The 27,462-nt window shown below is 58.7% G+C and overlaps 5 protein-coding genes and 3 non-coding genes across 8 annotated transcripts; 5 read left to right on the top strand and 3 right to left on the bottom strand.

Moving 5' to 3' along the window:
* Window positions 1-469: 469 nt before the first annotated feature.
* RNF151 (ring finger protein 151) lies at window positions 470-2,650 on the bottom strand. Its single transcript, XM_012743552.3, has 4 exons — window positions 2,547-2,650; window positions 2,021-2,166; window positions 1,565-1,661; window positions 470-989 (listed from the first exon to the last, which is right to left on the bottom strand). Exons 1-4 carry the CDS (start codon window positions 2,547-2,549, stop codon window positions 498-500), a joined length of 738 nt encoding a protein of 245 aa, XP_012599006.1. The 5' UTR covers window positions 2,550-2,650; the 3' UTR covers window positions 470-497.
* Window positions 2,651-3,713: 1,063 nt separating this feature from the next.
* Window positions 3,714-3,840, bottom strand: LOC142862522 (small nucleolar RNA ACA64). The gene has a single exon (XR_012913606.1). It is a non-coding gene; the product is annotated as a small nucleolar RNA ACA64 (small nucleolar RNA).
* A 225-nt stretch (window positions 3,841-4,065) lies between these two features.
* RPS2 (ribosomal protein S2) lies at window positions 4,066-6,677 on the top strand. Its single transcript, XM_012743546.2, has 8 exons — window positions 4,066-4,151; window positions 4,316-4,495; window positions 4,578-4,667; window positions 5,325-5,432; window positions 5,680-5,853; window positions 5,933-6,092; window positions 6,327-6,418; window positions 6,559-6,677. The coding sequence occupies exons 2-8, from the start codon at window positions 4,319-4,321 to the stop codon at window positions 6,637-6,639; spliced, it is 882 nt and encodes a 293-aa protein (XP_012599000.1). The 5' UTR covers window positions 4,066-4,151; window positions 4,316-4,318; the 3' UTR covers window positions 6,640-6,677.
* Window positions 5,487-5,620, top strand: LOC142862492 (small nucleolar RNA SNORA64/SNORA10 family). Its single transcript, XR_012913578.1, has one exon. It is a non-coding gene; the product is annotated as a small nucleolar RNA SNORA64/SNORA10 family (small nucleolar RNA).
* Window positions 6,123-6,254, top strand: LOC142862493 (small nucleolar RNA SNORA64/SNORA10 family). The gene has a single exon (XR_012913579.1). It is a non-coding gene; the product is annotated as a small nucleolar RNA SNORA64/SNORA10 family (small nucleolar RNA).
* Window positions 6,678-6,774: 97 nt separating the features above from the next.
* On the bottom strand, window positions 6,775-9,201 carry NDUFB10 (NADH:ubiquinone oxidoreductase subunit B10). The gene is made up of 4 exons (XM_012743561.2): window positions 8,929-9,201; window positions 7,598-7,736; window positions 7,217-7,356; window positions 6,775-6,958 (listed from the first exon to the last, which is right to left on the bottom strand). Exons 1-4 carry the CDS (start codon window positions 9,074-9,076, stop codon window positions 6,843-6,845), a joined length of 543 nt encoding a protein of 180 aa, XP_012599015.1. The 5' UTR covers window positions 9,077-9,201; the 3' UTR covers window positions 6,775-6,842.
* A 98-nt stretch (window positions 9,202-9,299) lies between these two features.
* On the top strand, window positions 9,300-18,371 carry RPL3L (ribosomal protein L3 like). Its single transcript, XM_012743514.3, has 11 exons — window positions 9,300-9,491; window positions 10,309-10,659; window positions 11,143-11,335; window positions 13,512-13,680; window positions 14,901-15,036; window positions 16,361-16,547; window positions 16,643-16,803; window positions 16,987-17,088; window positions 17,635-17,730; window positions 17,931-18,050; window positions 18,240-18,371. The coding sequence occupies exons 2-11, from the start codon at window positions 10,519-10,521 to the stop codon at window positions 18,294-18,296; spliced, it is 1,362 nt and encodes a 453-aa protein (XP_012598968.2). The 5' UTR covers window positions 9,300-9,491; window positions 10,309-10,518; the 3' UTR covers window positions 18,297-18,371.
* Window positions 18,372-19,457: 1,086 nt separating this feature from the next.
* MSRB1 (methionine sulfoxide reductase B1) lies at window positions 19,458-23,895 on the top strand. The gene is made up of 4 exons (XM_012743569.3): window positions 19,458-19,652; window positions 21,129-21,277; window positions 21,612-21,726; window positions 23,033-23,895. The coding sequence occupies exons 1-4, from the start codon at window positions 19,598-19,600 to the stop codon at window positions 23,062-23,064; spliced, it is 351 nt and encodes a 116-aa protein (XP_012599023.1). The 5' UTR covers window positions 19,458-19,597; the 3' UTR covers window positions 23,065-23,895.
* The last annotated feature ends 3,567 nt before the right edge of the window (window positions 23,896-27,462 follow it).

Here is a 27,462-nt window from a genome sequence, read left to right as displayed (position 1 = left end):
TGCGGTGGGATGGGGGTGCCTGGCATTTAGAAGACGTAACAAAGCCTGTGTGGCTGCAGGGAGTGTGGAGAGAACCTAAGGGCAGGAGGGCAGAGATAATGTGGTGCCTTGAGCCATTGTGAGAAGTGGCTTTTACTCAGAGTTAAAGGTTTTGAGCTGTTTGTGCTGCTGGCCATGAAGCTAGTAAAACAAACTGGTAGAAAGTAACTGGGAAGGAGACTGGGAGAGGACGATCAGGGAAAACCTCTACCAGAAGAGAGACAATTGCGTGAAAGAAGAAAGTAAGCAAATACAGGCAAGGGGAAGAACTTTCCAGGCAGGTGCAATAGCTAGTACAAAGACCCAGTGGTGGGACAGAACTTAGAGTCCAAGAGAGAAAGGCCAAAGTGTCTCCCTGGAGTAGCTCCTGGAGAGGTCGACCGGCCAACAAATGTGACGGTGTGAGGCCAGCAAGCAGGGCAGCAGGGCAGAAGGTGAGCCAGGCCTGGGCTCTGCATTTATTCACCTCTATTTCCACCTTGGCCCTGGGCCCCCCACAGCTCAGCCCTGGTACTGCCTTCTGGGACGCCCCCAACCTCCTGCGGGGCGCCCCCGAGCAGGGCTTCATCCTCCTCTAGGAAGTTGCCAAGCTGGGCCAGCTGCCGGCGTACGAGGCTGGTGGCCCGGTGCACCCGGCGCACACGCCGCAGCAGGCACAGCAGCAGGGTCCGGCTGCGCTCTTGGCGCTCGCTCCAGGCATCACGAAGCTCGCGATAGCAGTTGTGGCCAGCACGCTCAGCCGGACCCAGGGTGGCCCCACAGCCCAGGGGACAGCACTGCTGGGCATCTTGCTGGCAATGCTGCTGGTGCTCAGCCAGGTCTCCACGTGGCACCTGAGCAGTGCAGCCCTCGTTGGGGCAGGCCATCAGCTCGAATGGGCATGAGTCCTGATGCCCCTTGCGATGGGCCAGAGGGCATGTCACCAAGCAGCCTGCTTCAGCGTTCTTGCACTGCAGATGGAGGGAGAGCACTGTGTGAGCCAAAGCCATTGCCTGCTGTACCCCCATGGAACCCCCACCGCTGGCTTTCTGCTTCCCAGAAGCCAATGAACTGACAGCCTCCCACGCTTTTCTGACTCTAGTGAGGGGATGGGGAGAGGACAGCTGAGTGAATGCTTAGAGGTGGGAAGAATCTAGAGGTGGGGGGGGCTGAGTCTTAGAGAATGGGGAGGTAGATGGCTGGATTGGCTTGGTGAGTGATACAATATGTATGCCAGGCTTTTTTTTTTCCTTTTTAACTTCGGTTTCCTCATCTGTAAAGTCAGGGGGCTGAAGAGTAATGGCCAGCACACCAAGCAGTTCATTCTCCTTGATAATCTCCATTTGACAGCTGAGCCCCGGGGTCTCAGAAAGGTTACCTAACTTGCCCAAAGTCACACACCAAGTAAGTGATAGAGCTAGGATTCAAACTCAGACACATCTTTGACCCCAAAGCTGCACTTGATTCTCTTTGAAGGTGGGATTCTCCTTGTCCCCTCTCCTGGCTCTGCCACACAAGGGTGATGTGAGTGGATGCTTTGAGCTACCTTAACTTCCAGACGGCCAATGGTTTTCCGGAGTTTATTCACATGAACCATCTTTTTCCTTTTCACCTCTTTCCTGCAGCACGGACAGGTCTTTTGTCTGGAAGGAGGTATGACAGGGGTGAGTGTTGGGAATGGAAAGGGCAAGTGGAGGAGAAATGTCTCCCTTGGTCAAGCCTTCACTGGGTGACTTAAGCAGTCCCTTCTCCAGCTGGAGGAGGCATGAGGGTGCATACAGGGGGCTCTCAGCTCCTAGGCTGGGGCCAGGGTCTCCCCTAGGCAGACGCCATGGAGTGGGGTGAGGAGACCTACACATTTTAGTGTCCCAGGGGATGTGGCAGCTGATTGTTATGGCAATTGTGACCCAGTGCTTGGCAGACTTTCCCCTCTGTTCTGGGCCACAAGAATGGCTCCTAGCCTTGCCCCTGCCCTCCCAGCCCCTTGGGTACCCAGTGGCACCTGGCTAGCCACTGGAGGATGCACTTTTTGCAGAAGATGTGGCTGCATGGCAACCTCACTGGCCTCTTGAGAACCCCATGGCAGACAGAGCACAGGAAGTTGCAGTCGGGAGGGCTGGCGAAGAGGTTGAGATCATACCCGCCACTCTGCAAAGGCCAGGTCGGCATCAGGGTCTGGCTGGGACCACTCTGCTCTCCCACTCCACATACCCAGCAAGAGAGAGACCCCAGCAAGCTTTGGGTGGGGAGGTGGGCCACAAGAGAACCCCAAGTAGAGGGCCCAGGTCAGCACCCACTTTGAGGGGGAAGCGGTGGGGCTCAAGAGCCCCCCCCCAGACTACTAGTCCCTGGCTGGAGAAGCTGGGCTTAGCAGGGAGATAGACCACCTCGTCAGTCTTCTGAAAACTGTGCAGTATGGGGGTCCACTGAGCACCCTTTCTCAGAGGGAGGCATGGAGTCCATCCCTGGGCAGACCTCTGGAGTTGGGTACAAATCTCAGGGATGGAGGCCAGAGGGCCCAGGCTTACCATGATCTGTGTCTGGACGGCAGCTCCACTGATCCCCAGGGCTCGGGAGCCTGCATTTCACAGTGGGACTGGGCCGACATCACAGTGGCATTGTCCAGCTCAGGCCAATCACAGCCCTGGTCCAGGGCCTGATGGGACCCTGCACCACCTAACCCTTGCTTTGCTCTCTGAATGAGCACAGGAGGGAGGGCAGCCCTGACCTGGGACAGGCGTATGGAACCCTCTGCCACAGGAATGACTGACTACTGACCCCCAGGCAGCATCAGGCCAGGAACCAAGCTTCTGGGAGCTGCTTCCCCAAGGCCAAGGCTTCAGCAAGATCACAGGGAGCGCTGCCCAGGTGGCCAGACCTCCAAGAATGAGAAAGCTTCAGACATTGACCCATTAGGTCTTCCTTTAGGGCCTAAAATTCAGGGTGCTAGTTCTGGGTCACAGAGGGCTAAATTCCTGTGCAACCTGCAATCCTACAGCTGCAGGGGGGGGGGAGGCCCAGCCTCCCAGGTCTCATGCTTGAACATCTGGGTAGACCTATGGGGAACGGCAAGGGGGAAATCAACTCCAGCCTGTGGAAACACCTTTCCACAAGTTCAGCGCTGTTGGAATGCTGCATTGACCTAATCCTAAAGAAAATAACCCTGAGAGCACTAGGGAACCAATGAAGGCCTGAACCATGAACTCCACACGGCCATGCTTGCTGGCCTACCTGGTTCACCTTAGCTCAGGGTACATTACTTGCTAGTGTGGAGGTTATGTCTGGGGCATGGCTAGAAGCTAGTATTCTCAACCTGGCTCTGCCACTCAAGGGGTGTGGGACACTAGACGTCAGCTTCCAACCTCCCGCGTTCTACCCTGTGTGGTGTCCAGAGTTGGGCTGGCCTGGCCTGGGAAGAAAAAGCATCCCACTAGGCTTTTCCCCACCACAGCTTGAACAAATGCATTGTCCAGGCCGACAGCTGGGACCCCAAGAACATCCACAAGCAGACAATTAGACACAACTTTATTCAAAACACTGGGGACAACCAAATCCCCTACCCCTGGTTCTGGCGGCGTCGGGCGGCCTCAGGCTCGGGGCGACCAGTGAGTGTCCTGTAGAGACAAGGCAGGGTTAGGGGACGCAGGCCAGAAGCCGGATCACGCGGGCGGCCACACCGGGCTCGGGCCCGCGGCGCCTGTCGGGGCCTGGGTTTCACCGCCGCACACGAGGCAGTGGGCGCTGAGCTGAGGCCCCTACTGGCTCTGGGCGCCGCATCTCACCCCTGGCCACGGCCAAAGCCGGGGGTGATTTTCAACCAACGCCGGCCTTCCCCGCCCACCACCCGCACGCAGCGGACAGCTCATGCAAAAAGACCTACCTCCCGCAGCTCAAGAAGAGGTTAGCGCCGCGGCGCGGGCATTTATAGCCGCCCTTCGGATCAGGCCGATTCCGGGGTCGCGGCTCGGGCAGAACGCGCAGGCGCACGCAGAGCGCGGGGAGGGGCGGGGCGACGCAGAACCAATCAGGCTTCCTTGTGGGTCCTGGCGCCGGGCGGCCGAGATCTCGCGGCGCTGGGCGTGATATAAAAGCTCCCTCCCGGGCGAATCCCCTCTTCTTCTCCGGGAAAACACGTGAGTCTGCGCGGTGATGGCGGCGTCGCGCGGCCTGGGCGGCGGTATCCGCGGACATCCGACCGGAGTCGGGCTCGTGCTCTTTGGCGGAGCCCCCACCCGGGTTCCTCAGGCGGCCGCAGACGCTAGGGCCTCACTAACTGGTTGGGTTTTGTTTCCTTCAGCAAATGGCGGATGACGCCGGTGCAGCGGGAGGGCCCGGAGGCCCCGGGGGCCCTGGAATGGGAGGCCGCGGCGGCTTCCGTGGAGGCTTCGGCAGCGGCATTCGTGGCCGTGGTCGCGGCCGTGGTCGGGGCCGGGGCCGAGGTCGCGGAGCTCGCGGAGGCAAGGCCGAGGACAAGGAGGTAGGACCGAGCCACGGGCGGGGGCAGGCCCGTGGGCGGTGCTGGGGAGGCAACCTGCTCACCCGGCCTTCTCCTCCTCCAGTGGATGCCCGTGACCAAGCTGGGCCGCCTGGTTAAGGACATGAAGATCAAATCCCTGGAGGAGATCTATCTGTTCTCCTTGCCTATCAAGGTACACCTCGATCGGTGGGCCGTTGAGCAAGTGCAACTCCGGCGAGCCTTGGAGTCATTTATTTGGGTTGGGGTTGGAAGATTGAGATCTGTTATTGGCCCACGGCCCCCCGTTGGAGGGGTTGAGGTTGTGTTATGGGCAGAGTCTGAGGAGGGTTCCATCTGGAGTGGAAAGGTTGGGTACCTTGTGCAAGGACGTTAGACGAGGTTTATACAGGTGTGGTTCTTTTTTTTGTTTTTTTTTTTTTTTTTTGAGACAGAGTCTCGCTTTCTTGCCTAGGCTAGAGTGAGTACCGTGGCGTCAGCCTAGCTCACAGCAACCTCAAACTCCTGGGCTCAAGTGATCCTCCTGCCTCAGCCTCCCGAGTAGCTGGGACTACAGGCACAAGCCACCATGCCCGGCTGATTTTTATATATATATATATTAGTTGGCCAATTAATTTCTTTCTATTTTTATGGTAGAGACGGGGTCTCGCTCAGGTTGGTTTTGAACTCCTGACCTTGAGCAATCCGCCCGCCTCGGCCTCCCAGAGTGCTAGGATTACAGGCGTGAGCCACCGCGCCCGGCCAGGTGTGGTTCTTGAGTGGCAGTGTTTGTTTTCTTTAAGCACTTTATAGGATTTCTTCACTACAAGTCTGTTTTTGTGTTTTGTCGCAGGAGTCTGAGATCATTGATTTTTTCCTGGGAGCGTCTCTCAAAGATGAGGTTTTGAAGATCATGCCAGTGCAAAAGCAGACCCGCGCTGGCCAGCGGACCAGGTTCAAGGTATCTCAGCAGTTTGCGTCTGGCTGGGCTGTTGGTGCCAAGGGGCTTGGCGAGACTCTCCCAGCTCTGCATGGTTACACTAGGCTTCACTCGTGTAACTTTCGTAATGTGGAGAGAAAGAAAAGATCTCCTTGGGACCTCAGATTAGCCTCACCGTGGCTTCTCTTTCCTTGAGGGGCGCAACAGATCCTGGGCGTGGGTACTGAGGCTGTGTGGGACCGCCAGCTACCTCACCATTTCTTTGCAGGCGTTTGTTGCCATCGGGGACTACAATGGCCACGTTGGTCTAGGTGTCAAGTGCTCCAAGGAGGTAGCCACTGCCATCCGAGGGGCCATCATCCTGGCCAAGCTCTCCATAGTCCCCGTGCGGAGAGGTTACTGGGGGAACAAGATCGGCAAGCCCCACACTGTTCCTTGTAAGGTAGGCCAGGGGCTGGTGAGTGTTGGGTCTGTGGAGCAGAGACTCCCTACCCTGGTCTCCTGACTCCTACCCTTCCCAGGTGACAGGCCGCTGTGGCTCTGTGCTGGTGCGTCTCATCCCTGCCCCTAGAGGAACTGGCATTGTCTCAGCCCCTGTGCCCAAGAAGCTGCTGATGATGGCTGGTATCGATGACTGCTACACTTCAGCCAGGGGTTGCACTGCCACCCTGGGCAACTTTGGTAGGTGATTTACACATGGGCTGGCCACAGCTTCTCTCAGCTCCGCTTGATCACACAGGCCTAGTGTGTGCTTGGCGTATTTCCAGGGAGAGAGAGGAAGGCTCTCCTAATGCACGACAGAATGCCCACAGTGGCTTCTCTGTTCCTAGGAGTGCGACATCTTCAGGTCCTGAGGTGGAAGACTTGTCTCAAGTCACACCACCAATCTCTCTCCTGATGTTTTCTGTCCTCCAGCAAAGGCCACCTTCGATGCCATCTCCAAGACCTATAGCTATCTGACTCCTGACCTTTGGAAAGAGACAGTATTCACCAAGTCTCCCTACCAGGTACTGCCAGCCTAGCCAGTGGGGTTTAGCTTGTCCTTGGCTTTACCAACATCCAGAGACTGGGCTGTTTTGGTCACTGCCTAAGCCAAGCACAGGGGGTGGTGGCATCTGGCTACAACCAAGGCGCTGTTTCTTTCTAGGAATTCACTGACCATCTTGTCAAGACCCACACCAGAGTCTCTGTGCAGAGGACCCAGGCTCCAGCTGTGGCTACCACATAGCCTTTTTATATGAGAAAAATAAAGTGAAATTAAGTCTGTTAATGGTTGTCTTTTGTCTGTGTGACATGAATTTAGTGGTGGCTTGAATGTGGAAGGGAGGTGGGACCTCATTAAAATGAGTTAGATTCGCAGGAACACAGGTTGCATCAGTTTATTTCAAGAATACAGTCATAGTCATACATGGGGGGGGCTGCACGGCTGCCTCAGGCAGCAGCAGCCTGTTTTGCAGCCTCTTTTGCAGCCTTCCTCTCCGCCAGCATCCTTTGCTTCTGTTTTGCCAGGCACTTTCTGGCACAATAATGGGCCCCCAGTTCATGATCTGAGAAGAAAAGGAAACAGACTGGAGACTCAGTTCTGTTAAGGTCCTTGGGGAATCAGTCTTTGTATGTGCAGAGAGGAAAGTTGATGGCTAAGGTCATAAGGGGACATAATGTACCTGTCCTGAGATGGACCTAACTTGTAGGCTCTGGGCAGTGGAGCTGGCCCACAGCTGTGTGGAGACTGGACAGACCAGAAGGGAGTGAGATGGCAAGAAACATTCGGGCCAGGGTGGGGGGCTCGTTCACGGCTCACTCACAGCGGTCCTGGTAGGCCTTGGCCACCTGGGTGAACTGCTCCAGCTCCTTGGCACAGTTCTGCTTGTAGCTCTCTGCTTCCCTCTGCTGACAAGCCTTAAGCCTCTCCTGGATAATGTTGACAATTTCCTGATCGACTTTGCTGAACAAAAAGGGAACGAGAGAGTTTATAAAGAATTTTTTTCCTGTGCCTGGGCAGACTAGAATGAAAGGGCCTTGGAGCCCCGTGGTCTGCCTCCACATCACCCCTATTACTCCCAAGGTGTGGCCCAACCCCAGGAGACACATTCTGGCTGGCTGAGGCCATCTCTGGGGTATCCCCAGGAGTGGCAACCAACCAGCCAGATGTGCTGTGCAGGTCTCCACATTCCCTGTTCACGTACTAGTCCCTTCTCCACTGCATTTCAGCTTCAAACATGCACAAGAGGTCCCTCTCCTTGCACTCGGTGATGTCTGGCACGCGGCGGTACTTGCGGTGGTAGTAGTAATACCTGTTCTTTGCATGCTGCCGCTCTATAAACTCTGCAAAGACAAAACCCCACATTCAAGAGTCCCATCAGTTTGGACAAGCTTTTGGCTTTGTTATTTCTCATAAACCACAGAGTAGGGAGGCAGGAGGATTTCCTGAATGTTCCCAGCTGTTATAGAAACAGGCAACTCATTCAGTCCAAAGCTTTGCGGAGACAAGAAAACAAAAAGAAACAGGCAACTCAACTCTGGAAGAGGTGCAGGCTAACACAGACAGTCCTGCAAGTATTAGGCTACAAATGTTTACCACTGACAGCTCCCTTAGTGCCAGGCATCTTCCTCAGGGTTCCATATGCATCATCTCACTTTGTCCCCATGACAGACAACTATGGGGCATTTACAGACAGGGGACTGAGACTCAGACACAGCTCTGCAAGCTCAATTCTCCCACGGCAGAGGGACCCCACTGTGCAGGAAGAGACTCCAACAGGGAGCCACAAGCAAGCAGGAGAACCTGCCCTGTGCCCCTTCGGAGTTCAGCTTCCCCATTCGTAAATAAACTAGACAAAGAGCTCAACCACCGAGACGCATAAAACAGCAGGAAAATGCTTAGAGAAACAGGGAGCTGGGCCCAAGGCTGTGCCCTCTCCAGATCCTTGGGGGTTTGATTTGCAGACTTCATCCTTCCTAGTGAAAAGACCACCAGAGCACGCCATGCACCCCAGATGTTTTTCTGTTGAAGGAATGAGCTGATTAATTGAATGTATGAAGTGCCTGACACTAGTGACTGAGGACAGAGCAAGCTCTTGCTGCTGCCCACGGAGCTGGCTGAACCACACAGAACTCTATTGAGCATTCTCCTGATTCGGACCAGAGATGGGAATCTGGGCATCACCCCAACACCTGGTCATTCTGCAGGGAAGATGAGTCTAACAGGCCCCAGGACTCTGCTGGTTCCGTCTGCAAACGGAGGCAGAAGGCCAGGGGTGCAACGGAAGGCCGAAGGAGACAATGGAGTTTGGGGGCCCTTCGCGCTGGGGGCCCCGGGGTGCGGCAGGGGTGGTCCTAGGGCGACGGGACCCGGGGAGAAGTGAGGTATTAAAGGGCGGGGGTCTACAGGGGGCGTCAGGGAGATTCTGGGGAGCGGCGCAGCCCGGGGTGGTGGCAGGGTGCCGGGGCCCAGGGGTGTCCGGAGGACGGCAAAGATCCGAGGGGACCGACGGGGCACGGGGTGGGGGCCCCGTACCTCTCACGAGGGTCACGGGCCGGTCCACGAGGAGGTCAAAGGCCTTCGTCAAGTAGACGACGGGATTGGGCAGCGAGGTCTGCGGCGAGAGCGCCGGCGTGCGGCGCGGGGGCTCAGGGTACACGTCCTTGTCCCAGCTGTCCGGCATGGCGGCGGCGGGCGGCGGACTCCGCTCCCGGACGCGGTGCCTCGGCCTCGGCCTGCGTCCGCGTCCCGCGGCCTACCTCGCCCGCGCAGAGGACGTCCCGGGCGGCTGCGCCTGCGCACTGGCGGCCGCGGGGCACCCTGGGACTTGTAGTTGACCGAGCTCGGCCCCGCCTCGCCGCGGCGCGCCCCCGCGTGGGGCCTGAGCGCCGTCGCAGTCCGCTTCCTCCCCACTCCGGGCTCCGCGCGGGCGCTGGGGGCGCAGCGCTCAGCCAAGCCGAGGTCCCTGCCGACGCTGACAAGGAGACAGAAGGAATGACGGAGCGGTTCATGCCGTCCTGCTGCGTGCCAGGGCAGGAGGCAAGATTTAACAGCCCGGCTCTTACGGAGAGCACAGGCTGCTAGAGCACGCGCAACAAGTAAGCCAAGGAGTAACACGGCACACCAAACGCCCTACTCCTCCAGGAAGCCTTCCTGGATTACCCAGTCCCTACAGGCTTCTCTGGGCTCCATTCTCTCTGCTAGTGCCCCTCATGGACAGGCTGATGTTGGTGAGCTGAGGGGCATGCCTGGGGCAGGACAGGAACTGCCCCCAGGGTCCCAGCCCTTTGGGAGAAGGGACTCTGGGCGCAGGTGCTCTGGCCTGGTTTTTTTTTTTTTTTTTTTTTTTTTTTGAGACAGAGTCTCGCTTTGTTGCCCAGGCTAGAGTGAGTGCCGTGGCGTCTGCCTAGCTCACAGCAACCTCAAACTCCTGGGCTCAAGCGATCCTCCTGCCTCAACCTCCTGAGTAGCTGGGACTACAGGCACGTGCCACCATGCCCGGCTCATTTTTTTTATATATATTTTTAGTTGTTCAATTAGTTTCTATTTATAGTAGAGACGGGGGTCTTGCTCTTGCTCAGGCTGGTTTTGAACTCCTGACCTCGAGCAATCCACCTGCCTCAGCCTCCCAGAGTGCTAGGATTACAGACGTGAGCCACCACGCCCGGCCTAGAGACGGGATCTTGATCTTGCTCAGGCTGGTCTCGAACTCCTACCCCTGGCCTCAAGCAGTCCTCCCGCCTTGGCTTCCCAGAGTGCTAGCATTATAGGCGTGAGCCACTGCACTCCACTGGGGATCTTGATCTTGGTGAGCCTGGGCCACTGAATCAGCCCTCGTGCTCCTCACTCCTGCCCCCACCGTTTGTCCAGCTGTCTCGCAGCCCTCAGGACAGGCCCCCTCTGTTTCGTTGTCAGGAAACTGGACTCAGGCTCTCAGAAGCCCCCAGACAGGGTCCCTCAGCCGCTACCAGGCCAATTTGGTCCTGTCCTGGCAGGGTCATGACCCAGTCCCGGGCCATTGAGGAAAGGAGTGGCAGCCCTGGCTCCAGGTGTCCCCATGCCAGGCTGCTCATCTGATGCTTCTCCTGACGCCACCCGCCTGGGCTGCTCCTGGCACTGGAGACCATGGCCTCGGCGGGGGATGATCGAGCTCTCCTGCCAGGGGCTAAATCTGGGAACTGGCTGCTGTGCGTCCTGGCCCTGCCACTCCACCTCTGGCGCCTGGTGGGGAGGCCCCTTCCTGACCTTCGGGGATCGGCTGCCATGGTCAGTGGGGCCAGTGCAGTGGCGGGTGGGCTGAGGCTGGAGCTGGGGCATGCTGGTCTTCCTGGGGAGGGGGCAGCTGGGCTTCTGGACTCCGCCCCAGCAGGGACAGTCTTGGGCCTGTGAGGGAGAGGGAGGTTGGAGGGGGCAGCAAGAGGGCCAGAGCTGGGCTGCTGGGTGTAGAAGGGACAAGGAAATGGACAGATGGCAGCAGCCACCTGCCCCTGGATCCCTGTGCCCATGGGCCTGCCCCTCCTAGGCTCTGCCAGGCTGAGCCCACCGGGGCAGGAAGCCGGTGGGTGCGGAGGCCCCATCCCTAGATGCTGCCCCTCTGAGAGGCTCCTGCTCTCTTCCTGTGGACAGATGGGGGAGGCGTTGGGGACCACCCGGCCACAGTGTCGCTTGTCTGGCTCTGGGTGCCGGCAGCATCCTGCCACCCCCACCAGGAAGACCTCATCTCTGACCTCCCTCCTTCCTGCCCCCCAGTCCCACCGGAAGTTTTCCGCCCCTCGGCACGGACACCTCGGCTTCCTGCCCCACAAGAGAAGCCGGCGGCACCGGGGCAAGGTGAAGACGTGGCCGCGGGATGACCCCAGCCGGCCCGTGCACCTCACGGCCTTCCTGGGCTACAAGGCAGGCATGACCCACACCCTGCGAGAGGTGCACCGGCCCGGCCTCAGTGAGTCAAGGCAGCGGGGAGCCCTGCCTGGGGGGTTTAGGAGCTTCCTGATGCCATGAGCCAGAATTCACTCTCCTGGTCCCGGAGGGGCCACAGTCCCGGCAAGGCTGAGGCCCTGCCCACAGGAATCAGCCATCACAGCGCCCGGGATAGGCTCCGGCCTTCAGTGTGGTTCTGTCATCGCCCCCTGCTGACAAGTGGGGAAACTGAGGCTCAGAGCAGTCACGAGACTGGCCCAGGACCAGGCAGTGAGCAGAGGAGCCTGGTTCAAGGCCAGGTGCCCCACACATGGCTTCAAGCCACCTGCCAGGATGCCTGCACTTTTGGTCATTTCTGGTCTATTTCGTGTTTCATATATACATATTTATATAGAAAGTTGGGTTTTTGTTTTTTTTTTGAGACAGAGTCTCGCTTTGTTGTCCAGGCTAGAGTGAGTGCCGTGGCGTCAGGCTAGCTCACAGCAACCTCAAACTCCTGGGCTTGAGCGATCCTTCTGCCTCAGCCTCCCGAGTAGCTGGGACTACAGGCATGCGCCACCATGCCCGGCTAAATTTTTATATACATATCAGTAGGCCAATTTATTTCTTTCTATTTATAGTAGAGACGGGGTCTCCCTCTTGCTCAGGCTGGTTTTGAACTCCTGACCTCGAGCAATCCGCCCGCCTCGGCCTCCCAGAGAGCTAGGATTACAGGCGTGAGCCACCATGCCCGGCCGGGTTTTTGTTTTAATCATCGATTCACTTGTCGTTAAAATAACACAGAGGAATCCCACGGACTCTCCCAGTTCCCACCATAGAAACATCTTGAAAGACTCTGGTAACACATCACGACCAGGAGACTGACGTGGACAGTCTCCCCTCTAGTGTGAGTTTCCCCTGTTCTCACACACCCATTGTGTGTTTGTGTATTAATCTTTTTTTTTTTTTTTTTGATACAAGGTCTCACTGTGTGACCCCAGGTAGAGTGCAGTGGTGTCATCAGAGCTCACTGCAACTGCAAACTGCTGGGCTCAAGCCATCCTCCTGCCTCAGCCTCCTGAGTAGCTTGGGACTACAGGTGCCACCAGGCCTGGCTAATTTTTCCATTTTTTTCTACAGAGGGCGTCTTGCTATGTTGCCCAGGCTGGTCTCGAACTCCTGAGCTCAAGTGATCCTCCCACCTTGGCCTCCCAAAGGGATTACAGGCTGGAGCCACCGCACCATGGCCCCAATATATATATATGTGTGTATATATATATATATAATTTTTTTTTGAGACAGAGTCTCACTTTGTTGCCCAGGCTAGAGTGAGTGCCATGGCGTCAGCCTCGCTCACAGCAACCTCAAACTCCTGGGCTCAAGCAATCCTTCTGCCTCAGCCTCTCAAGTAGCTGGGACTACAGGCATGCGCCACCATCCCCGGCTGATTTTTTCTATATATATTAGTTGGCCAATGAATTTGTTTCTATTTAGTAGAGACGGGGTCTTGTTCTTGCTCAGGCTGGTTTTGAACTCTGGACCTCGAGCAATCCACCCGCCTCGGCCTCCCAAGAGCTAGGATTACAGGCGTGAGCCACCGCGCCCGGCCTATTTTTTGAACATGTATTTCTTTCACTTCATGTTGGGCTAAGCAGCAGCGATACCCATTAAACTGTTTTCTTGTTTGTTTGGTTTTCTTTGAGTCAGAGTCTCACTCTGTTGCCCAGGCTAGAGTGAGTGCCGTGGCGTCAGCCTAGCTCACGGCAACCTCAAACTCCTGGGCTCAAGCGATCCTCCTTCCTCAGCCTCCCATATTTTTAGTTGGCCAATTAATTTCTTTCTATTTTTAGTAGAGACGGGGTCTCGCTCTTGCTCAGGCTGGTTTCGAACTCCTGACCTTGAGGGGTCCTCCTGCCTCAGGCTCCCAGAGTGCTAGGATTACAGGCGTGAGCCACCGCGCCCGGCCCCCATGAAGTTGTTGGTTTTGGGCTAGTCCTAGGCCTTACTAGAAGTTACGAAAGTACATTTATATATTATACACATAAAACACGTTACAAAAGCAAATGCTCATCTGGGCTCCAGTGAAGGGGGCCCAGCCCCGCTCTGAGGACGCTGCCTGGCTGCTGGCCGGGCCCACCCTGCGTGGCTGGCTCTTCCCTCCCTTCCCCGTGGAGCTCAGGGTGCCCCTCTCCATGTCCCTGTCCCTACGTCTCACCTAGAAATTTCCAAGCGGGAGGAAGTGGAGGCAGTGACGATTGTGGAGACGCCGCCCCTGGTGGTGGTGGGCGTGGTGGGCTACGTGGCCACCCCTCGAGGTCTGCGGAGCTTCAAGACCATCTTCGCCGAGCACCTCAGCGACGAGTGCCGCCGCCGCTTCTACAAAGACTGGTGAGCGCCTCGCTGCCCGCGGGCCGGTGGCACCACCGGGCCTGAGGCCCCAGCTCTGTGCTGAAATGATGGGGGCAGGTGGACAGGCAGGGAGGTGTCAACAGTGTGCGGAAGACAGGAAAGTGTGGTGTGGGCCTGCTGCCTTCGCCTCCATACCAGTTGAGTGCTAGAGGGCTAGAGAGGAAATCAGGCTTGAGGAGAAAGAGGAAGCAGATGTTCTAATCCTTAGGGTCAATTAAAGGGCTAATTTGATGCAATGTTAGAGTTGGCTGTAAGCTTCCTAGCAGCAAGGGTGAAAAGGGAAACAGCCAACTGAAAAACTCTTGTACATAGACAGAAAGATATTCTCAGGCCAAAAAAATATATATATACAAATGTCTGTTACATGGAAACAAAAAGGAAAAAAAAAAAAAAGATATTCTCAGGCCTTAAATCTTCCCTGGCCCCAAGTCCTGAAAAGGAAGGGCCACCTGTCTGGGGAAACTCACAGCCAGCCCCCTCATGGGGGCAGAGGAACAGCCCAGCCCTGACACCCTGTGGGAGGCGACAAGCTTGTGCCCCAGGGTCAGAGCAGACTGAGTGGCCCCAGGCAAGCCGGCTGACCTCTTGAGTCCCTCTGCTGTGAAGTGGGGCTGGGAGTGGTCCCTGGGCTTCGGCGGCTGCTGTGAGGAGCGGCCGAGTGAAGCCTGCCGGGTGCTCAGCACAGAGGAAGCGGCCAGTAGCTGCCGGCTGTCCTCGCCTGTGCTGTTCCTGTTGTCAGTCTGCCCGCACCCAGCGGCTTTCACCGCTGTGACGCTTAGTTCTTCATCTGTAGGGAGGCATGATCATTTCCACCTCCCAGAGCTCCGGTGAGGGTTAGATGTGATGTGTCCCGAGCCTAAGGCCTGGTACGTGGCCATCAGCGGTCTGAGCAGTGTGGCAGCTGGGGCAGCCTCTAGGATCCTGGCCCACAGGGCTGGCCAGCAACCCTCTCTGGCAGCTTCTGCATGTCTGCCACTCACTCTGGGGCCCCCCACTTTACAGAGGAGGAAACTGAGCCCCAGAGAGAGGGAGAGATGGTCTGTGTTCAGACCTGGTGACCAGAACAGCCCAGGGGCCTCAGGGGAGGTCCCAGCAGCAGGACCCCTGCTTGGTGGGCTGCGGGGCGGGGAGGGGGCAGGACGGGCCTGGGGAGCTGCCCCCGCTGGGCCCCCCCGAGCACCCTCCTGTGTGTCGGTCAGGCACAAGTGCAAGAAGAAAGCCTTCACCAAGGCCTGCAAGAGATGGCGGGACACCAGCGGCAAGAAGCAGCTCCAGAAAGACTTTGCCGCCATGAAGAAGTATTGCAAAGTCATTCGGGTCATTGTCCACACCCAGGTCAGCCCCCACCCCCAGCTGTCAGCCAGTCCACCTCCTGGGCCCACCCTCCCCCACCCCAACTTCCAGGAGCCCTGGCAAATGTCAGCCTAAAAATACCATGAGCCGCGGGCACAGGCCCAAAGGGCTGCTGGCTGGCGGCCGTGCCGGCCACGTGCAGCCCCAGGATGAGATGGCGAGTGTCCCTGCATTCCAAGGGGCCATGGGGCATCGGCCGTGCCCACTGGGCAACTAAGGGCCTGAAATGCCCTGAAGGGCCTGGGTCTCCCTCCGCATGTCCAGTGTGGAGGGCCAGCCACCTCCCTTTGGGTTCCAGCACAAACGTACGTGAGAATCAGTGGTGGTATCCTGGGTCTGGCTTGATGTGGGCTAACAGGTGACTAACACCCTCTGGCTTATTCTGGAACACTCCTTGGCATCTTGTCCTCAGGAAAGGCTTCCTAGGCGCCCAGAGCAGTGAGCGCCCCCTGCCCAGAGTCTCCCGCATGCCCTGAATACACACCGCCCCGTGTGCCAGCTCTCACGCTGGCAGTCCAGGTTGAGCCAGTCATTGCCTAATGCCTATCTCCCTCAACAGACCTGAGCTCCCCAGGGCAGCGACAGGGGCAGGTTCCACAGCTGCCTTGTTCACTGCTGGGCCCCCGGCACCCACCAAGAGCCTGGTATGCAGTAGGCGCTCCATAAATACTCATTGAGCATTATGCTGTGATCTAGCTGGTCTGTTTCCACCTGTTCATCCCCATAGCCTGAGCCGCACACAGCACCAGCCAGAGATGCTTAAAATAAAAACCAGGCCGTGTCACACCCTTCACCTGGAAGAAAGCTGGAGCAGGTCCCCACAGGACCCGCCTGGCCCCCCACCCTCCTTGCTCACTACCATCTAGCCATGTTGGTCCCCTTTCCGTCCCACCAACTCCCCGTGATCTTCCCTGCCACTGGGCCTTTGCACATGCTGTCCCTCTGCCCAATAGGATCTCACATCCTCGCCTGGTGGTTCCTGCTTGTTATTGGTGTCACCTCATCAGAGAGGCTCTCCCTGAGCTGACCACTCTATCCAAAATGCACCTCCCTGACCTTCCATCAGAGAACTTAGTCCTCCCTGGGAGTTTACTTGGCTTCCATCTGTGCCCCAGATAGACAGTGGCTCCCTCAGGTGTTGGACCCATCTGCCTCATTCCGCGCAGTGTCCACAGTCCCTGGCACAGCACGCAGCACACAGCTGGCTCACGGGAACATCCATGAATGAATGCATGCATGAAAGATGTGGGGGGTCACTGGCTGGGTGCGACGCTTTAGGAACTGACCACTGTGCCATGTCCTGCAGATGAAGCTTCTGCCCTTCCGGCAGAAGAAGGCCCACATCATGGAGATCCAGCTGAACGGTGGCACAGTGGCCGAGAAGGTGGCCTGGGCCCAGGCTCGGCTGGAGAAGCAGGTGCCGGTGCACAGTGTATTCAGCCAGAGTGAGGTCATTGATGTCATTGCTGTCACCAAGGGCCGGGGTGTCAAAGGTAGGGGCCAGTGTGGATGGTGGCTGGAAGGAAGGCTGCCTGGAGGCAGAGGGGACCAGACTGGCCACTCAGCCACCGGCCCCTCCCGCCTGCAGGGGTCACAAGCCGCTGGCATACCAAGAAGCTACCTCGGAAGACCCACAAGGGGCTGCGCAAGGTGGCCTGCATCGGCGCCTGGCACCCTGCCCGCGTGGGCTGCTCCATAGCCCGGGCTGGGCAGAAGGGCTACCACCACCGCACTGAGCTCAACAAGAAGGTGCGTGTGCAGCCCGGGGTGGGGGTGGGGGTGCCGCTGTGTGATCAAACCCCAGTGGGTGGGGTGCATGACCCAGACACTGAGTGGGTCACAAAATGCCCTCACCAGTGAGCACGTGTGCTGATGGGCCTGGATGTCAGGCTGGCTCCAGATGCCACCTCCTGCCCCCTCTTTTCCTGGCAGATCTACCGCATTGGCCGGGGGCTGCACATGGAGGACGGGAAGATGGTCAGGAACAATGCGTCCACCAGCTATGACATCACCGACAAGTCCATTACACCGCTGGTGAGGGTGGACACAGCCTGGCCAAGGGTGCCGGCATGTGTGTACAGGGCAGGCCCAAGCCCCAGCTGGGTGCTACCCTGCCCAAGAGCTTGAGGTCTGTGTCCCAAGCATTTGGCTGCAGCCACCTCGGTGGACCACATCCCTGCTGTTTCCCGAATCTTCGAAGCCTCCCCTGGAGGCAGTTTACAACCAGCTGCTGTCCCAGGGTGTGGAGGGCAGCAGCTGCAGGCCACCTGGGCTCAAGCCCCAGCTCCAGCACGTAGCAGCTCCAGAGCCTGGGGCAAGCAACTCCACCTCTCTGAGCCTGTTTCCCCCCCAACAAAAATGCAGGTTGTTAAATGTGATAATGCAAGAAAAGGACCTAGCATGTGACTCACATGCTGCCCTCATTAGTGATGAATAGTGAGGGTGTCACCTCCACACCTGGGTGGGGCTGGGGCTCCTCCCACTCACAGCCCCTTGTGGGGAATTTTCCTAGGGCTGCCAGCCATCCCCTAACTGGGCAGCCCTTTCCTGGGCCTGGCCCCTCACCTGTCTCCTCTGCAGGGAGGCTTTCCCCACTATGGGGAAGTCAACAACGACTTCGTCATGCTAAAGGGTTGCATCGCAGGTACCAAGAAGCGGGTCATTACGCTAAGAAAGGTCAGCACGGAGTGGGGGCTGCTGGGGCCAGCCTGTCCTGCCCTCCGGCCTGCTCAGGGGGGTTGGAGGGTGCTGGGTGGTGGGAGCACAAAGGGAGGGGTCTGGCAGGAACTGGGTGAGCAAGACCTTGGTGCGACTGGAGTGACAGGGGGGGTTGGGGTGAGCCCTGCCTGATGCCTGCCTCTCCCACGGACCCCCAGTCCCTCCTGGTGCACCACAGCCGCCAGGCTCTAGAGAATATTGAGCTCAAGTTCATCGACACCACCTCAAAGTTCGGCCACGGCCGCTTCCAGACAGCCCAGGAGAAGAGGGTCTTCATGGTGAGCCTCCTTGTTCTCCGGGCATAGACTCCACACCCAGCCTGCCCCGAGTAGGGCGGCTGGAGCAGCGGGGGGCCGCGGGCACTGACTCCGCTGGGAGAGAAGGCCCGGGAGACCCCGCAGGCTGGCTAGGGGCGGTGTTCCTGGCCACACTCTTGTCACTAACGCTCCTCCCGCGCCCCCAACCAGGGCCCGCAGAAGAAGCATCTGGAGAAGGAAAAGCCGGAGAGCTCGGGAGACTCGTAGGCTGCGCGGGATGGGTGGTCCCTGCAGCGGCGCCCCGCCTGCCCTTCTGTCCAATAAAGGCCGGAGGCCCCTGTTCCCGCGCTGTCTCAGACGGTCGGGGCGCAGACAGGACGAGGGGGGACGCAGCTCTGCGGTGGCGCGCCACCCCCAATCTGGCCTGGCCCCACGTGCACCCTCCGCCCGCCAGCCACCGGGTGGCGCCCTGGCCGGGCACGAGGGGGCGGAGCTCCTGGGCGGCAGGGGCGGGGCCTCGGGAAGCTGCCCGAGAATGGTCCTTGGGAGTCACGTCACCCGTCGATGGGCGGAGCCTGCAGGGAAGACTTTGGCCGGCCTTTGGAGGGGCGGGGCCTCGGGAAAACGGCCAAGAGTGGTCCTTGGAAGTCGTGACACTAATGGGCGGAGCCTGCAGGGAAGACGCGCTAGGGCCGGCCCCCAGAGGGGCGGGGCCTCGGGGAAGCTGCCCAAGAGTGGTCCTTGGAAGTCATGACACAGATGGGCGGAGTCTGCAGGGAAGACGCGCTAGGGCTGGCCTTTGGAGGGGCGGGGCCTCGGGGAAGCAGCCCGGTAGTGGTCCCCGGAAGGCGTGACACCGATGGGCGGACCTTGCAGGGACGACGCGCTAGGGCTGGCCTTTGGAGGGGCGGGGCCTCGGGGAAACGGCCCAAGAGTGGTCCTTGGAAGTCGTGACACTATGGGCGGAGCCTGCAGGGAAGACGCGCTAGGGCCGGCCCGGAGGGGCGGGGCCTCGGGGAAGCAGCCCGGGAGTGGTCCCTGGAAGTCGTGACGCCGATGGGCGGAGCTTGCAGGGAAGACGCGCTAGGGCCGGCCCCGGAGGGGCGGGGCCTCGGGGAGGCGGCCCGGGAGTGGTCCCTGGAAGGCGTGACACCGATGGGCGGAGCTTGCAGGGAAGACGCGCTAGGGCCGGCCCCGGAGGGGCGGGGCCTCGGGGAGGCGGCCCGGGAGTGGTCCCTGGAAGGCGTGACACCGATGGGCGGAGCTTGCAGGGACGACGCGCTAGGGCCGGCCCGGAGGGGCGGGGCCTCGGGGAGGCGGCCCGGGAGTGGTCCCTGGAAGGCGTGACGCCGATGGGCGGAGCTTGCAGGGACGACGCGCTAGGGCCGGCCCGGAGGGGCGGGCCTCGGGGAGGCGGCCCGGGAGTGGCCCTTCTGGGGGGCGGGGCCTCCCGGAGCGGAAAGCGGAGCCCGCGCCGGGGTCGGGGGACCGGTCCTGCGGAGCGGCGGTCGAACGGCCGGCGGCCTGTCTGTCGGAGGCGGCGAGCGCGCAGCGGTCCCAGTGGCGCCATGTCGTTCTGCAGCTTCTTCGGGGGCGAGGTCTTCCAGAACCACTTTGAGCCGGGTTCGTGCCGCGGCCGGCGGGGGCGCGGTGGCGGGCGTCCTTGCCCTCGGCGGAGATGGGGCCCCGAGACCGGGAATGGGGCGCGTGGCCGCCAGAGAGCAGCGGCCGCGGGTCAAGCGCATGACGGAGGAGGGCGGAGTCTGCGAGGCGGGGAAAGTAGGGGTACCCAAGGAGAGGGAGGGGTCAAAGAGGCCGTTTCTGGGGCGACCCTGTACGTGGACGTGGTGTCGCTGGTGGGGCATCAGGGTAAGGGGCCTTCGCAGGGTCGCGATGGAAGTCACAGGGACGTCCTGTGACTGGGCTGTCCTTACCTGGGGCATCCCCCTAAGCCTTTCCCGTTCCCTCGTTTTTTGGGATCCGCGGTGGCTCACTCAGTAAGCACAGAATGTCCTGTGCCCTCCAGGTGCTTCCCCTACCTGCCCAGGGCCAGTGAACTTTAGCCACTGAAGTTTGGCTAGACAGACTGGTGGTTTGGGCCATGTCCAGCCCTCAGCACTGGCTCAGGCTGCCGGAGGCCCCGTGAGTCCCCTTGGTTGCTGAGCTGGCCTGGTAGTGGACTAATTTGGTAAAGACGCATCCACAGGCAAGACTAGGACATTGGCCTCCCTGGGGTGGAATCCACCCTGAGTCAGCCCTCTAGGGGGCTGGGTTGTGGCACAGGACCACCCGGCACAGCCCCCCCCAGACCCTCTGTCTGTGGGACCCCAGCTGTCCTCAGACTGCTCCGTCGAGCCAGAAGCTCCACTCCTGTCAAGGATTCTAGTTCCTCATTGCTTTCTTCTCCATTTCCTGGCAAAGGCCGAGTAGTTCACAGACTCAGGGAGGCTTTCCCTGGGTGATTCAGTGCCCCAGAGGTTCCTTGTTTTAGTCTTCAAATAGTTCTGCAACTCAGTTTTGCAACCTCCCTGCCCGCTCCACCCCACAGTGATATCTCAGGGATCCTCTTCCCCAGCCCTCTGTCTTCCTGGGCTCCCTGTTTGGCCTGGAGGCCTTTTCACTGGGACCATTCTCTTCCTGCCTGGCAGCTCAGGGCTTTGCCAGGGAGCAGGGATGGGCGCTTGAGAAGGGAGGGGCCGTGTGGTCGTTGGTCAGGGCCTGCCGTGTGGGTCCCCAGCAGGCGGGCTGGGAGTGGGTGTCCTCATCACGCTCCCGGGTTCCCGCAGCATCTGCACATCAGCACGCCTCAGTCGCGTGGAACGGGTGAAAGATCCCACGGCACAGGGCCATTGAGACGCGTGAGGAGACAAGTGTGAGAAGCGACCTTCCTGGTCTCTGGCATAGCCTCTAAGTGTGAGCTCAGTGCTGTGTCTCCCCCACAGAGCCAGCCTGAGGCCTGTGGGTGGCGGGTGCGTGGGGAGGGAGTGCAGCCCACCCCAGAATGGGGCAGGGCTGCCTTTGCCTGGGTCCAAGGATTTGGGAGCTTGCCCCCAAGAGGCTGGAGCCAATGTGTCTGCCTTTGCCTTTCCTCTGCCCCAGGTATCTACGTGTGTGCCAAGTGTGGCTACGAGCTGTTCTCCAGCCGCTCGAAGTATGCACACTCGTCCCCATGGCCGGCATTCACCGAGACCATCCACGCTGATAGTGTGGCCAAGCGTCCAGAGTTCAACCGGCCTGAGGCCCTAAAGGTAGGGGGCAGGGGCAGGGAGGGCCAGAGAGCCAGTCCCACCTTCCCTGCTCTGCTTGCCCCACAGCTCCGGGGGCTGAGTCTGTCTCTTCCAGGCCTCTGGCCTCAGCCGGGAGCTGCCAGCCCAGACTATCCGGAGAGCCTGGTGCCCCGGGGGGAACATGGGACACAGAACAGCCTTCCTGGGTCGGCCCAGGATGAAGGTCGATCTCACATGGGCAGCTAGCTTGGGGGATGGGCTGCAGAGAGAGACACCATCTGCTGGTAGCACCGAGGGCCATAGCTGCGGCTGTTTCATGGCCAGAGCTCAAGTGGCTGCTTTGTGGTCTTCCCAGGTGTCCTGTGGCAGGTGTGGCAATGGCTTGGGCCACGAGTTCCTGAATGACGGCCCCAAGCGGGGGCAGTCCCGCTTCTGAATATTTAGCAGCTCGCTGAAGTTCATCCCTAAAGGTGAGCGCAACTGGCACAGCCGGGACTGGCCTGTCGTAGGTCCCAGGGTCTGGGTGGGGGAGCACACTATTCGTCCACTTGTGACAAAGTACAGGGGGCACCAGATCACACTGCCCAGCCCCATCCCCAAAGATGGCTGTGGGGCAGGGACGAGAGGGCAGACACTCTGTTCCCTCTGCTTTGTTGATCGTGGGTGCTCCGAAAGAGGCGTCCGAGGGAGGACGTGGCAGAGGGTTTGCTCCAGAGGCCCGATCTTTCCCCAGGGCTAGCGTCAGAGGCGGGTGGGCGGAGGCTGGGGACCTGGGCTGTGCGTCTCCTCCCTGCTGTGGCTGTGGGCTTGCCGGTCAGCCTGGCTGAGCCCGGCTCCTCCTCTGCTGAGTGGCGCATGGCAGAGCCTCCTTCACAGGTGCCGAGGACACCTGCACTTAGTGTGCGCCCAGGGCCCGGCACATAGTAGTAGCTCAGTGAGTCTGCACTGCTGTTGCCAGTATTCTTACTGTTTGTAGTTTGTGTCCGGGGAGTTGTTACCTGGGTGCATTTCATCAGAGAGCAGCCCCCTCTCTGGCCCCCTGTCCTCACCCTCGAGCAGATTCTTTTTTTTTTTCTTTTTTGAGGTGGAGTCTCACTCTGTGGCCTGGGCTAGAGTGCCGTGGCGTCAGCCTAGCTCACAGCAACCTCAATCTCCTGGGCTCAAGCAATCCTGCCTCAGCCTCCCGGGTAGCTGGGACTACAGGCATGCTCCAACATGCCCGGCTAATTTTTTCTACATATTTTTAGTTGGCCAATTCACTTTTATTTTTAGTAGAGACGGGGTCTTGCTCTTGCTCAGGCTGGTCTCGAACTCCTGACCTTGAGCTATCCACCTACCTTGGCCTCCCAGAGTGCTAGGATTACAGGCGTGAGCCACCGTGCCTGGCCTCGAACAGATTCACAGCCACCTTCTGGACTCCCCTCACACTCTATAGTTTGAATCCAGGCCCCCACTTGCTGTCCACAGGCCCATGGCCATTGCCCTAATCCCAGCCTCATCCCTGTAGGATGGGCTGTGAGCAGCACATGTTCACTGCCACCGCTGTGCTGTGGGTCTGTGAGCCGGCTGTAGGGCCTGGCGCATGGCAAGCATGCAGTGACTTTTTGTCCTTTTGTTATTTGCCCATCATCTGTGTGGAGAAAGAAGAGATTCTGGGTTCTCCTATAGATCTCAGGGAACAAAATGGGGCATCTTGTCCCTCCCTCTCCCATGCACATGTCTGAAGCATGACTTCATGGTGACTTGCTCTTCTTACCCCTCCCTCCTTTCTTCCAGGCAAAGAAACTTCTGCCTCCCAGGGACACTAGGCGGCAGCCCACACTCCAGATGGACCCGATGCCATGCCACATTCTGGCCATCCTGCCTTGGAACTGGACCCCCAGACATTCAGACAGGGAAGCCGGCAGGGGTGGCCGAAACGTCAGGAAGGCTCCCATGCCTTGGTTCTGAACAGGGTCTCCTTTGCTGGTAGTTCATACCCCCTGCCAGGACCAGCCAGCTGTCTTGGCCTCCCGCTCAATCAAGGAGTCTCCAAGGAGGTGGGCTTGGTGCAGCTCATCTTTGAATGACGTCACACCCTCGCCCTCTCTACCCGGCCCACTGCCCGCTCCCTGTCTGTCTAGACTCACCTCTCGGGGTCTAATTCCAAAGCTCTGGTTCTCACCAAAGCTTATACCCACATTCCCCCGCTGGGCTAAGTGACAGAATGCAACAGAAGCTGCCCTGGCCAGCTGCTCCGGCCCTGGTCACTTCATGATCCCCTCTGGCTAAACCCGTCCAGGCCAGCCAGAGTGGTGATGTCCGTGACCCGCTGGGGGAGCAGGCCGGCGGGACACACCCTTGGTCTCTTGTCCATGAAGGGAGAAGCCTAAACGCCATTTCACCATCTGTGCGGATGTAGTTGCCTCACTCTGGCTTAGGACAATGGCTGTTGCTCCATCACCCTAACCAGCACAGCGCTGGGGGCCTGGAGTTGACACCCTGCAGAGACGTCCCTTCCCAAGACTTGGGGACTGTGCCTTACTGTACGTGCTCAGAGCTCTTGCCATGTGGGAGGTGGGCGATGCTGACATCCCCCCACCCATCTTGAATATTTTCTGGAGTAATCCAGTGGAAGTCAATAAACAAATGCAATGCAAGCCTACTGTTTTTTTTTTTGTTTTTTTTTGAGATAAGGTCTTGCTCTGTCTCCCAGGCTGGAGTGCAGTGTCCTCATCTTAGCTCACTGTGGCCTCCAACTCCTGGGCTCAAGTGACCATCCTGCCACAGCCTCCCGAGTAGCTGGGACTATAGGCGCATGCCACCACACCTGGCGAATTTTAAAAAAATGTTTTGTAGAGATGGGAGTCTCACTATGTTGCTCAGGCTGGCCTCATGCACCCACCTCAGCTTCTCAAAGTGCTGAGATTACAGGTGCTCACTGCTGCGCTCAGCTGGGCCTGCTGTCTTTATGCCGGGACGTGAATGTCGGACCTTTGCACAGTTTAAAAGTATTTGTTGAGCATCTTCTGTGTGCCCAGTTCTGGGCTCGGTGCTGGGGATGCGGCTATGAGCAAGATGGGGTTGTGGCCGCCAGGACACGCGGCCTAGCTGGGGAGGTGCGTGGCAGTCCGTTAATGTCATGTCCTCATAGGGCCGGGAGCAACTGAAGAGTAACAATGCCAGAATGTGGGGGGGGTGATTGAGGGGGCTCCATGAGACAGGGAGGAGGACTCCCAGGAGGGGTTGTCTCAGCTCAGCAGTGACAGGTGAGAACTGAGGACAGCAGCTCCCAGGCAGCAGACACAGCATGTGCAAAAGCCCTGAGCCCCTAGCAAAGCTGGCCTGGCTGGGCCCTGAAGCGGGATATATAAGGTGTGACCCATGAGGAGATGCTCTACGCTCCAAGAGAACTATTCGGTTTCCCCAATTTATATATATATATATATATATATTTTTTTTCTTTTCTTTTCTTTTTTGAGACAGAGTCTTGCTTTGTTGCCCAGGCTAGAGTGAGTGCCGTGGTGTCAGCCTCGCTCACAGCAACCTCAAACTGCTGGACTCAAGCAATCCTGCTGCCTCAGTCTCCTGAGTAGCTGGGACTACAGGCATGCGCCACCATGCCCGGATAAATTTATATATATATATTAGTTGGCCAATTAATTTCTTTCTATTTATAGTAGAGACGGGGTCTCGCTCTTGCTCAGGCTGGTTGAACTCCTGACCTCGAGCAATCCGCCCACCTTGGCTTCCCAGAGTGCTAGGATTACAGGTGTGAGCCACTGCGCCTGGCTCCCCAATTTATATTGACAGACATCTGGGGAAGAGTGTGGGAATGGATATTAAGGGTGGGCGTTTCGTCCTTCTGAGCCCATGGCTGGAATCGCCCCCAAAGTGGTACCAGGGGAGTCCCCACAAAGGAGTGCCCCAAACCACCCTGGAATGGGGCTAGCTGGGACCCAAAGAAAGCAGCGCTGAACGCTGGGTGCCCGGTCCGAAGCATAATTAGGGGGACTTGCTCACAGAGGGTGGCAGCCAGGCCTCTCAACGGTGAGAGGAAAGGGCTGTCCTGCCTAGGTGAGTCCACAGCCAGGGGCAGGGCATGGGGGTATATGAAGGTTTAAGGAATCTGGCTCAGGGCCAGGTAGAGTTTCTTTCAGTGCTTTGGGCAACAACCTTCATACCTTTATCAGTGCCTGGGAATGTTCAAGGCCCCCAAAACTGCAGCTGGGTCACAAAATGTCGAGGCACTCTAATTTTGGGTCGGGACCTAGAAGGAAAGCGGGGAAGAACCAGACACCCTACTGCAGGGATAATGGGGAAGGAACATAAAGCGGATCAGCTGCATTTACGGATGGGGGCCCACCAAGCAGAGATTCTGGGCTGAATGTTGCTGTTCTTGGGGTTACAAAGGGCCCTGACTGGTTGGTGGTTGGGGTCCGAAGCGTGGGCCAAAAGTGACCTACGCAAAATGGTGAAATGCCAGACACACCTGTAGTGGACAGGATTCAAAGGCTTAGGGAGATTGGGGTGAGTTCCCCTGCCTGGGAGGGTCCAGGGGACACTCCTTCTGCCATGCCTGTGAGAAATGAATCTGGGTGGGGGAGCCCCAGCCTCCTCCAAGCGCTCTGTGCCTGGTTCTCTCTTGCAGGTCAGACATCACAGCGGCAGCTGCAGCTACTGAGTTAGGAAACCGAAGTGCAGCAGAGCAGTCAGATCCTGGGGTGGCACGGGCTGCAGGTGTCAACCCTACAAAACAAGGTGGGCATGGCCGCTGTGTTGGACAGCAAGGTCAAAGCAGCAACTGCCATCTGAACAGTCACGGTGTTCCTGGAAGTGAAATAGACGAGTCTATTGAATTCTTACTTGATGTGTAAGAGTTGATGAGTTCTAGGTCACATGCACAATAGTCTGACATAAAAACCCAGAGTCGCGGCCCGCAATCAACTCCCAGACTGGGGCCAGGTTATAGACCCAAAAGCCCCTGAATGAAGGGGGGCCAAGTCCCCTTGAGGAAAGGCCCTGAAATTTATCCTGTTAGTCTTTTCCCAGTCTTCTCCAAAGGGGCCTATATGGCCTTTCACCAGGGTGACTATGCATTGGAGAAAAGGAAATCACCAGACCTTTCAGGGACTGCTGGGTGCTGGCTCTGAACTGATGTGAATTCCAGGAGACAGACCTCACTGTGTCGGAGGAGGGGCCAGTGGAGGCCAGGTGACCCATGGAGCCTTAGCTCAGGTCTGATCCCGGTGGGCCCATCTGTGGTTTTCCCTGGTTCTGGAAGGTATGACTGGAACAGACGAGCTCAGCAGAGGGCGCGTTCCTGCATGGGAGGGCGGAGCCTGCAGGTGCAGGGCAGGTGGGGGCAGGAGAGGCCAGCCGTGCTGCCAGCCCGGTCAGCCCGCTCACCCCTCAGTGACGGGACTCTGACAGCGAGGCTCCCTCCGCACCCCAGGCTGGGGGCCTCTGTTCTGACCGGAGCCAGCAGTCAGTACAAGGGCTGCCGGCTGCCCCGCTGGGCCTTGGCGGGCCTCCTACTCACTGCGTGACCTTGAGTGGGACATTCAACCTGGTCTCCTTGTCGGGTGAGGTCACAGGAGAGCCACGTGGAGAGGGCAGGGATGATGCAGACGTGGCTTCTGTGTGTGTGGCTCTGTGCGTTAGCACCCAGACACCTAGCCGAGGGAGGTGTGTGGGAGGGGAGGAGTCAGCATTGACAAAGGGGCCCCATTCAGTAGGGGCGCCCAGCTGCCTGCACTTAGCCTTCGCAGTACCCTAGAGCCCCAGCTGCTCTCCTCAGTCTCGTTCTTGGGGGAGCAAAGGGAGGCACAGAGAGGGGGAGTGATGTGTCTGAGGCCACACAGCCGGAAAGAGCCCTATGTCCTCCGCTTCATGTGGGGCCTGCAGTCTCTGCTCCGGGCCAGTCCCAGGCAGGTCAGTTGGTGAAGGCAGGCCCAGCAGGGGCTGCATGGGGTCCACATGTTCTTCCAGGCAGCCAGTTCAGGTCCTCTCTGCCCAGACCTGTCCCTTTCTCTCACCCTCACCCTAAATGAGAAATAGTGGCTCTGGGCAGGCCTTGGCCACCTTCGAGGGCAGCAGCTGCTGGGGGTGGGGAGGGAGCCGGCTGGGTGGTCACAGGCTTCGTGGTCACAGACTGGGGCTTTGCTCATTGTCCCGGCACTCCCTGCTCTGCGTCCTGGTCCAGTGTGTCCCTGAAAGTGGACTTG

The sequence above is a fragment of the Microcebus murinus genome, chromosome 19 (genome assembly GCF_040939455.1).
Source record: "Microcebus murinus isolate Inina chromosome 19, M.murinus_Inina_mat1.0, whole genome shotgun sequence".
Classification (NCBI taxonomy): Eukaryota; Metazoa; Chordata; class Mammalia; order Primates; family Cheirogaleidae; genus Microcebus; species Microcebus murinus.
Note: the sequence above shows the minus strand (reverse complement) of the source record. Positions and strands in the feature narration are given on the sequence as shown.